At 43.7% G+C, this 11013-nt stretch overlaps 1 protein-coding gene and 1 gene segment (V, D, J or C); both read right to left on the reverse strand.

Annotated features, from left to right (window-relative positions):
• The window catches only part of LOC115096365 (immunoglobulin kappa light chain-like), an 87948-nt gene extending 87331 nt beyond the window's left edge, over positions 1-617 (reverse strand). The window contains exons 1-2 of one of the 2 annotated variants that reach the window (XM_029610855.1): positions 514-617; positions 97-419 (exon numbers count right to left, since the gene is read on the reverse strand). In XM_029610855.1, the coding sequence (XP_029466715.1) occupies positions 97-419; positions 514-562 (372 nt within the window). In that variant the 5' untranslated portion in view covers positions 563-617. The remainder of the gene's footprint in view (positions 1-96; positions 420-513) is intronic. The other variant, XM_029610863.1, reaches the window with a different exon arrangement.
• Positions 618-2768: 2151 nt separating this feature from the next.
• LOC115097634 lies at positions 2769-9749 on the reverse strand. The segment is given in 4 exon segments: positions 2769-2826; positions 9118-9421; positions 9514-9609; positions 9722-9749. Coding segments are annotated over 4 exon segments (486 nt in total).
• Between the last annotated feature and the right edge of the window lie 1264 nt (positions 9750-11013).

Genomic DNA, 11013 nt, shown 5'->3' on the forward strand with positions numbered 1-11013 from the left:
AGCTCATCATGTCTAACACCTGCTCTGTGCTCTTCCTCTTTGTGTGACACTGACAGATCAGTCTGGGTTTTTGTCAGCCAATTTATCACAGTGGTATCCTGGGGGACTGTTATACCATTTCAGACAGTAATAGAGAGCGGTGTCTGTGACTTCTGCATTCTTTATGAGGAACTGATACTCTGTTCCAGCGCTGTTCACAGAGGCTGAGAAATGGGCTGATGATATTCCTGGCCCATACTTTGGTGCTGAGTAGGAGTGATGGTGATACAGCAGGAGCTTCGGTGCCTCTCCTGGGATCTGACTCAGGAAGAAAGTAGCATCTCCATCCTTTACTCCAACATTACAGGAAAAAGTTGCACTTTGCCCACGACTCACAGAGAGAACAGCAGGTGACAGCACAACTGTCTGAGACTGAACAGCTGGAAAACCAGAACAGAAAGAATTGTTAAATTAATATTTGCACCATTATTATTATGGGTAATTCAGTTTATAAATATCTCATGCCCCGCATACCTGCAATCCAGAGCAGGACAGAGAATAACAAGGTCTGTGGCAGCCTCATTGTGAGGGTGAAGTTCTCCTGCTCCCAGCTCTGATCTGTGCTGTAAATTGGCGGGAGCATAAATAGCAGCAGCAGGGAGACCCCCGGGGAGTGCACATGCACATAAGCAAATCATTATAGGTAATCATTACCATTCCTCTGTTACATATGAAATCAGAGTTAGTAAGATCCATGTCCCACCCTAGGCAGAGCTCTGCTGCCTCATTCTGTAGAGATTTTGTCTCTGAATTTTACTCCTGGGGGTTTGGGTTTCCATGTTCATTCTGTAGAGATTTTGTCCCTGAATTTTACTCCTGGGGGTTTGGGTTTCCATGTTCATTCTGTAGAGATTTTGTCCCTGAATTTTACTCCTGGAGGTTTGGGTTTCCATGTTCATTCTGTAGAGATTTTGTCCCTGAATTTTACTCCTGGGGGTTTGGGTTTCCATGTTCATTCTGTAGAGATTTTGTCCCTGAATTTTACTCCCTGGGGTTTGGGTTTCCCTGTTCATTCTGTAGAGATTTTGTCTCTGAATTTTACACCTGGGGGTTTGGGTTTCCATGTTCATTCTGTAGAGATTTTGTCTCTGAATTTTACTCCTGGGGTTTGGGTTTCCATGTTCATTCTGTAGAGATTTTGTCTCTGAATTTTACTCCTGGGCGTTTGGGTTTCCAGGTTCATTCTGTAGAGATTTTGTCCCTGAATTTTACTCCTGGGGGTTTGGGTTTCCATGTTCATTCTGTAGAGATTTTGTCTCTGAATTTTACTCCCGGGGGTTTGGGTTTCCACGTTCATTCTGTAGAGATTTTGTCCCTGTATTTTACTCCTGGGGTTTGGGTTTCCACGTTCATTCTGTAGAGATTTTGTCCCTGAATTTTACTCCTGGGCGTTTGGATTTCCATGTTCATTCTGTAGAGATTTTGTCCCTGAATTTTACTCCTGGGGGTTTGGGTTTCCATGTTCATTCTGTAGAGATTTTGTCTCTGAATTTTACTCCTGGGGTTTGGGTTTCCAGGTTCATTCTGTAGAGATTTTGTCCCTGAATTTTACTCCTGGGGGTTTGGGTTTCCAGGTTCATTCTGTAGAGATTTTGTCTCTGAATTTTACTCCTGGGGGTTTGGGTTTCCATGTTCATTCTGTAGAGATTTTGTCCCTGAATTTTACTCCTGGGGGTTTGGGTTTCCATGTTCATTCTGTAGAGATTTTGTCTCTGAATTTTACTCCTGGGGGTTTGGGTTTCCATGTTCATTCTGTAGAGATTTTGTACCTGAATTTTACCTCTGGGGGTTTGGGTTTCCAGGTTCATTCTGTAGAGATTTTGTCCCTGAATTTTACTCCTGGGGGTTTGGGTTTCCATGTTCATTCTGTAAGATTTTGTCCCTGAATTTTACTCCTGGGGTTTGGGTTTCCATGTTCATTCTGTAGAGATTTTGTTCCTGAATTTTACTCCTGGGGGTTTGGGTTTCCATGTTCATTCTGTAGAGATTTTGTCCCTGAATTTTACTCCTGGGGTTTGGGTTTCCAGGTTCATTCTGTAGAGATTTTGTCTCTGACTTTTACTCCTGGGGGTTTGGGTTTCCAGGTTCATTCTGTAGAGATTTTGTCTCTGAATTTTACTCCTGGGGGTTTGGGTTTCCATGTTCATTCTGTAGAGATTTTGTCCCTGAATTTTACTCCTGGGGTTTGGGTTTCCATGTTCATTCTGTAGAGATTTTGTCCCTGAATTTTACTCCCGGGGGTTTGGGTTTCCCTGTTCATTCTGTAGTGATTTTTGTCCCTGAATTTTACTCCTGGGGGTTTGGGTTTCCATGTTCATTCTGTAGAGATTTTGTCCCTGAATTTTACTCCTGGGGGATTGGGTTTCCATGTTCATTGTGTAGAGATTTTGTCCCTGAATTTTACTCCTGGGGGTTTGGGTTTCCATGTTCATTCTGTAGAGATTTTGTCCCTGAATTTTACTCCTGGGGGTTTGGGTTTCCATGTTCATTCTGCAGTGTTACTCTGCTTATCTTTCCCTGGTATCCTGAACATACTCATTATGCAGTGTTCCTCAGGCAATGTGCCCCGCATCATTCAGGATTTTCATTGTAAATTCCTGTGACACCCACCATAAGATAATCTGATAAGGTTTAGACCCACATGAAGTCTCCCTCCATCACTCAGTGCTTTCAGCTCATCATGTCTAACACCTGCTCTGTGCTCTTCCTCTTTGTGTGACACTGACAGATCAGTCTGGGTTTTTGTCAGCCAATTTATCACAGTGGTATCCTGGGGGACTGTTATACCATTTCAGACAGTAATAGAGAGCGGTGTCTGTGACTTCTGCATTCTTTATGAGGAACTGATACTTTGTTCCAGCGCTGTTCACAGAGGCTGAGAAATGGGCTGATGATATTCCCGGCCCATACTTTGGTGCTGAGTAGGAGTGATTGTGATACAGCAGGAGCTTCGGTGCCTCTCCTGGGATCTGACTCAGGAAGAAAGTAGCATCTCCATCCTTTACTCCAACATTACAGGAAAAAGTTGCACTTTGCCCACGACTCACAGAGAGAACAGCAGGTGACAGCACAACTGTCTGAGACTGAACAGCTGGAAAACCAGAACAGAAAGAATTGTTAAATTAATATTTGCACCATTATTATTATGGGTAATTCAGTTTATAAATATCTCATGCCCCGCATACCTGCAATCCAGAGCAGGACAGAGAATAACAAGGTCTGTGGCAGCCTCATTGTGAGGGTGAAGTTCTCCTGCTCCCAGCTCTGATCTGTGCTGTAAATTGGCGGGAGCATAAATAGCAGCAGCAGGGAGACCCCCGGGGAGTGCACATGCACATAAGCAAATCATTATAGGTAATCATTACCATTCCTCTGTTACATATGAAATCAGAGTTAGTAAGATCCATGTCCCACCCTAGGCAGAGCTCTGCTGCCTCATTCTGTAGAGATTTTGTCCCTGAATTTTACTCCTGGGGGTTTGGGTTTCCATGTTCATTCTGTAGAGATTTTGTCCCTGAATTTTACTCCTGGAGGTTTGGGTTTCCATGTTCATTCTGTAGAGATTTTGTCCCTGAATTTTACTCCTGGGGGTTTGGGTTTCCATGTTCATTCTGTAGAGATTTTGTCTCTGAATTTTACTCCTGGGGGTTTGGGTTTCCATGTTCATTCTGTAGAGATTTTGTCTCTGAATTTTACTCCTGGGGTTTGGGTTTCCATGTTCATTCTGTAGAGATTTTGTCCCTGAATTTTACTCCTGGGGGTTTGGGGTTCCAGGTTCATTCTGTAGAGATTTTGTCCCTGAATTTTACTCCTGGGGGTTTGGGTTTCCAGGTTCATTCTGTAGAGATTTTGTCCCAGAATTTTACTCCTGGGGGTTTGGGTTTCCAGGTTCATTCTGTAGAGATTTTGTCCCAGAATTTTACTCCTGGGGGTTTGGGTTTCCATGTTCATTCTGTAGAGATTTTGTCCCAGAATTTTACTCCTGGGGGTTTGGGTTTCCATGTTCATTCTGTAGAGATTTTGTCCCTCAATTTTACTCCTGGGGGTTTGGGTTTCCCTGTTCATTCTGTAGAGATTTTGTCTCTGAATTTTACTCCTGGGGGTTTGGGTTTCCCTGTTCATTCTGTAGAGATTTTGTCTCTGAATTTTACTCCTGGGGGTTTGGGTTTCCATGTTCATTCTGTAGAGATTTTGTCTCTGAATTTTACTCCTGGGGGTTTGGGTTTCCATGTTCATTCTCTAGAGATATTGTCCCTGAATTTTACTCCTGGGGGTTTGGGTTTCCATGTTCATTCTGTAGAGATTTTGTCCCTGAATTTTACTCCTGGGGTTTGGGTTTCCATGTTCATTCTGTAGAGATTTTGTCCCTGAATTTTACTCCTGGGGGTTTGGGTTTCCATGTTCATTCTGTAGAGATTTTGTCCCTGAATTTTACTCCTGGGGTTTGGGTTTCCATGTTCATTCTGTAGAGATTTTGTCTCTGAATTTTACTCCTGGGGGTTTGGGATTCCATGTTCATTCTGTAGAGATTTTGTCCCTGAATTTTACTCCTGGGGGTTTGGGTTTCCATGTTCATTCTGTAGAGATTTTGTCCCTGAATTTTACTCCTGGGGGTTTGGGTTTCCATGTTCATTCTGTAGAGATTTTGTCCCTGAATTTTACTCCTGGGGTTTGGGTTTCCATGTTCATTCTGTAGAGATTTTGTCCCTGAATTTTACTCCTGGGGGTTTGGGTTTCCATGTTCATTCTGTAGAGATTTTGTCCCTGAATTTTACTCCTGGGGGTTTGGGTTTCCAGGTTCATTCTGTAGAGATTTTGTCTCTGAATTTTACTCCTGGGGGTTTGGGTTTCCAGGTTCATTCTGTAGAGATTTTGTCCCTGAATTTTACTCCTGGGGGTTTCGGTTTCCAGGTTCATTCTGTAGAGATTTTGTCTCTGAATTTTACTCCTGGGGGTTTGGGTTTCCATGTTCATTCTGCAGAGATTTTGTCCCTGAATTTTACTCCTGGGGGTTTGGGTTTCCATGTTCATTCTGTAGAGATTTTGTCTCTGAATTTTACTCCTGGGGGTTTGGGTTTCCATGTTCATTCTGTAGAGATTTTGTCCCTGAATTTTACTCCTGGGGGTTTGGGTTTCCATGTGCATTCTTTAGAGATTTTGTCTCTGAATTTTACTCCTGGGGGTTTGGGTTTCCATGTTAATTCTGTAGAGATTTTGTCTCTGAATTTTACTCCTGGGGGTTTGGGTTTCCATGTTCATTCTGTAGAGATTTTGTCTCTGAATTTTACTCCTGGGGGTTTGGGTTTCCATGTTCATTCTGTAGAGATTTTGTCTCTGAATTTTACTCCTGGGGGTTTGGGTTTCCATGTTCATTCTGTAGAGATTTTGTCTCTGAATTTTACTCCTGGGGGTTTGGGTTTCCCGGTTCATTCTGTAGAGATTTTGTCCCTGAATTTTACTCCTGGGGGTTTGGGTTTCCAGGTTCATTCTGTAGAGATTTTGTCCCTGAATTTTACTCCTGGGGGTTTGGGTTTCCATGTTCATTCTGTAGAGATTTTGTCCCTGAATTTTACTCCTGGGGGTTTGGGTTTCCATGTTCATTCTGTAGAGATTTTGTCCCTGAATTTTACTCCTGGGGGTTTGGGTTTCCAGGTTCATTCTGTAGAGATTTTGTCCCTGAATTTTACTCCTGGGGGTTTGGGTTTCCATGTTCATTCTGTAGAGATTTTGTCCCTGAATTTTACTCCTGGGGGTTTGGGTTTCCAGGTTCATTCTGTAGAGATTTTGTCCCTGAATTTTACTCCTGGGGGTTTGGGTTTCCATGTTCATTCTGTAGAGATTTTGTCTCTGAATTTTACTCCTGGGGAGTTGGGTTTCCATGTTCATTCTGTAGAGATTTTGTCTCTGAATTTTACTTCAGGGGGTTTGAGTTTCCATTTTCATTCTGTAGAGATTTTGTCCCTGAATTTTACTCCTGGAGTTTGGGTTTCCCTGTTCATTCTGTAGAGATTTTGTCCCTGAATTTTACTCCTGGGAGTTTGGGTTTCCATGTTCATTCTGTAGAGATTTTGTCCCTGAATTTTACTCCTGGGAGTTTGGGTTTCCATGTTCATTCTGTAGAGATTTTGTCCCTGAATTTTACTCCTGGGGGTTTGGGTTTCCATGTTCATTCTGTAGAGAATTTGTCTCTGAATTTTACTCCTGGGGGTTTGGGTTTCCAGGTTCATTCTGTAGAGATTTTGTCCCTGAATTTTACTCCTGGGGGTTTGGTTTCCATGTGCATTCTGTAGAGATTTTGTCCCTCAATTTTACTCCTGGGGGTTTGGGTTTTCATGTTCAAGAAGTGTTGTGGGGGTGGCAGGACTTATCTCAGATGTAGGGATCTTCATTTTCAGTTTTTACTTTACTTGTCCTGGGGATTTTAATCTTATAACAAAAGAAATCAGTGTAAAAATGACTTTGTTATAACAAACATAATAAACATTAGTGGAAAAGTCATTCTCTTCTGTTTATTTTTTTGTTATTATACTGAAATTCCCAGGAAAAATAAAATAAAAGCTGAATACAGAGGCCCTTACTCTTGTGTAATGTCTGTCTTTTCCACGAGCCCTCCCAGGCAATTAACAGATGTTTACAATTGAGGTGCCATGCGTGGGACCCAGAGATTATAATAAGCGGGTGAGAGATCTCAAAACATAAATAATCCCAAGTTGAAATTTTGTGACTTCTGGCAGCCGATAACAATAGAAGCTGCTGGGTGCATAAACCGTATTTCACATGGTTTTGAAATGTTACTTCCAGACGTATCTGGTCAGAGAGAAACAGCTCAAGGTTTTTTGTTTGTCTTGTATCTGCTCTATTTATTGTGTGGTCAGTGTTGTTGCGAGCGCGAGGAGCGCGGTCGCCTCTAAAGCAGGTGTGGTGAGCCCTTGGGCCACGGCGAGACTCAGGGAGGAGCCCCAAGCCCCACCGTGGGAGGTGAACTGGTGCGAGCATGGAGAACCAGGCAAGGCATAGCTGAAGCAAGGAATAGGGAACAAGGTCTGACCCTCAGCCGGACCTGCACGCCCAAGACAACCAGCAACGCAATATTGATTGTTGGTCCTCCGCCTTTTCCAAGGCCTTTCGGAGCTGCCGCTGGGTAACGGCATTGGACGTCAGGCCGGACAGAGGACGAGGGCAGGCAGAGTCCTTTGAACACAGAAGACATCATAGACGAGGGCTGAAGCAAAGACATCACGGGCGAGGGCTGAAGCGAAGACATCACAGACGAGGGCTGAAGCGAGGACATCACAGACGAGACAGGAACTTGGGCAGAAGGACATTGGCACTGTCTCTCAGGCCGCCCTACTCAGCCCACCAACACGGGAGGACCCCATGGGCTGATCACGGACCACCCTGTCCCACTGTGCGCCCTACACAGGCCGAGGAGGCTGGTCACAGACCACGCTGAGAACGGGACGAGCGCAAGGAAGATAAGGTGCTGCAAAGGCAGTCTGAAAGGGGTTACTGCACTCCTGGCAGTCTGAAGCGGGTTGGGACATCAGGAACGGGAACTGGAACTGGAGCAGGAACAAATATCTAGGAACATCTGGAACCAACATCAAGGCAACAGGCAGAGACACAGGACAGGGAGCCATCTAGACAAGAGAAGACTACGGAGGACCTGGATCAATGAAGATGCACAGACGACTGTGAGACTCAATCCGAAGGCAAACAGAAACTGAAGTGAAGGTCCTTTTATGCTGCTGCATGCAGGCAACTCCCAGGGAGGAGCACACACGGACCGCCCCTCACTGGCCCTATAACTGAGGAGGAGTGCTGCGGGTCGGCCCCTAGGGAGAAGGGCCTGGCCCGAACCAGGAAGTCCAAGCAAACACAAACAGCCTCAGGCAGGCCCCAAGAACATAGAGGCCTCCAGGCCCGGGATCAAATCCTGGATTGATCGCAGGCGAGGCCCTGGCTTCGGAGCGGCCTCCAGAGGAAAAGGTGAGATGCCTCCTGTGGCACAGCAACAGGAGGGATTGTAACAAGTGTAACATTTTTTTTCAGTTTATTTTACTGTTGTATGAAAGATTTATGGAGGTGACATCATAACCCGCTCAGATGTTTCTCGATTGTGCAGGATAAAACTGTTTTAAATAAATAAAAATGATTCTGAAAATGCTACAGTTTATGCCATTGAATTGTCCATAGGATTTACCTGAATAAGTGCAATTTATGTGGGTGAATGGCTTTTGAAAATTGCTACAATAGTAGTTACATTTACACAAGTAAATCCTTCTGAAAATTACCCCCTAAATGGGGTGATCTAGAGGACGGTGAAAGTCCCTGAGCATCTACTGCCAATCCTTTAGTAGTGAAACAAGGAGATGTGTGACTGTCATGATTCGTAGTTTCCTGTTTTCATTCAGAAAGTCACAGAGGGTTAGAACCAGTAACCAATGGCAGGGCAGCTTTGAAAATGCTTGATGATATCACAGTCTGCTCTGACTTCCCTGAGATGTCAGCTTTACTGAACTCATCTGACCTGTCTGGCCTCTTTCCTTATTGGAAACTAATGTAAGATAGAAAGCAAGCAGTGAATCTGTGCTGGGGGCACATAAAACATGTGAACCGGGACATCACTGAATCTTCTACTACTTTTGGCAGCAAGTTGAATAAAATTGATTGAATTCTCTGACATTCAGGTTTTCTCCCTTGGATGCACATAGAGACTAGGGATGTGCATTTGTGTAAAACAAAACAGATAATTTCAACCACATTGTCTATTTTGTTTCATTTCATTGTAACCATGAAACAAAAGAAAAATGTAGAGATTTGGGGATTTTTAGTTTTGTGTCAGCATGTACTAAGTTCCATGGGATTTAGTGCACACTCAGTCTGGGTTGTGTGCACTAACAGAACTGAAAGGTGAATTTTAAAAGCAGCACAGCTCCCTCCCTCCTTCACTCTGTGCTTTCAGCTCATCATGTCTAACACCTGCTCTGTGCTCTTCCTCTTTGTGTGACACTGACAGATCAGTCTGGGTTTTTGTCAGGCGATTTATCACAGTGGTACGCTGAGATACTTGGATACCATTTCAGACAGTAATAGAGAGCGGTGTCTGTAACTTCTGCATTCTTTATGAGGAGCTGATACTCCATCCCAGTGCTGTTCACAGAGGCTGAGAAATGGGCTGAGGATATTCCCGGCCCATACTTTGGTGCTGAGTAGGAGTGATGGTGATACAGGAGGAGCTTCGGTGCCTCTCCTGGGATCTGGCTCAGGAAGGAGGTAATTCCGCTATCCTTTACTCCAACATCACAGGTAAAAGTTGCACTTTGCCCACGACTCACAGAGAGAACAGCAGGCGACAGCACAGGAGTCTGAGACTGAACAGCTGGAAAACAGAAGAAAAAAATAGTTAAATTAAAATTAACACTATTAATATTATGGGTAATTCAGTTTATAAATATCCAGTGCCTTACATACCTGCAATCCAGAGCAAGACAGAGAATAACAAAGTCTGGGGCAGCCTCATTGTGAGGGTGAAGTTCTCCTGCTCCCAGCTCTGATCTGTGCTGTAACCTGAAGGCAGACACTGGGTGGGAGCTTAAATACCAGAAACGGGGAGACCCCCGGGGAGTGCACATGCAAATATGCAAATAATTATAGGTAATTATTACCATTCCTCTCTTACATATGAAATCGGTATTAGTAAAATCCATCTCCCACTCTAGGCAGAGCTCTGCTGCCTCTTTCTGTAGAGATTTTGTCTCTGAATTTTACTCCTGGGGGTTTGGGTTTCCATGTTCATTCTGTAGAGATTTTGTCTCTGAATTTTACTCCTGGGGGTTTGGGTTTCCAGGTTCATTCTGTAGAGATTTTGTCTCTGAATTTTACTCCTGGGGGTTTTGGGTTTCCATGTTCATTCTGTAGAGATTTTGTCCCTGAATTTTACTCCTGGGGGTTTGGGTTTCCATGTTCATTCTGTAGAGATTTTGACTCTGAATTTTACTCCTGGGGGTTTGGGTTTCCATGTTCATTCTGTAGAGATTTTGTCCCTGAATTTTACTCCTGGGGGTTTGGGTTTCCATGTTCATTCTGTAGAGATTTTGTCTCTGAATTTTACTCCTGGGGGTTTGGGTTTCCATGTTCATTCTGTAGAGATTTTGTCCCTGAATTTTACTCCTGGGGGTTTGGGTTTCCATGTTCATTCTGTAGAGATTATGTCCCTGAATTTTACTCCTGGGGCTTTGGGTTTCCATGTTCATTCTGTAGAGATTTTGTCCCTGAATTTTACTCCTGGGGCTTTGGGTTTCCATATTCATTCTGTAGAGATTTTGTTTCTGAATTTTATTCTTGGTTATTTGGGTTTCCATGTTCATTCTGTAGAGATTTTGTCTCTGAATTTTACTCCCGGGGGTTTGGGTTTCCATGTTCATTCTGTAGAGATTTTGTCCCTGAATTTTACTCCTGGGGCTTTGGGTTTCCATATTCATTCTGTAGAGATTTTGTTTCTGAATTTTACTCTTGGTTATTTGGGTTTCCATGTTCATTCTGTAGAGATTTTGTCTCTGAATTTTACTCCCGGGGGTTTGGGTTTCCATGTTCATTCTGTAGAGATTTTGTCCCTGAATTTTACTCCCGGGGGTTTGGGTTTCCATGTTCATTCTGTAGAGATTTTGTCCCTGAATTTTACTCCTGGGGGTTTGGGTTTCCATGTTCATTCTGTAGAGATTTTGTCCCTGAATTTTACTCCTGGGGGTTTGGGTTTCCAGGTTCATTCTGTAGAGATTTTGTCTCTGAATTTTACTCCTGGGGGTTTGGGTTTCCATGTTCATTCTGTAGAGATTTTGTCCCTGAATTTTACTCCTGGGGTTTGGGTTTCCATGTTCATTCTGTAGAGATTTTGTCCCTGAATTTTACTCCTGGGGGTTTGGGTTTCCAGGTTCATTCTGTAGAGCTTTTGTCTCTGAATTTTACTCCTGG

This window comes from Rhinatrema bivittatum, chromosome 8 (genome assembly GCF_901001135.1).
Source record: "Rhinatrema bivittatum chromosome 8, aRhiBiv1.1, whole genome shotgun sequence".
Classification (NCBI taxonomy): domain Eukaryota; kingdom Metazoa; phylum Chordata; class Amphibia; order Gymnophiona; family Rhinatrematidae; genus Rhinatrema; species Rhinatrema bivittatum.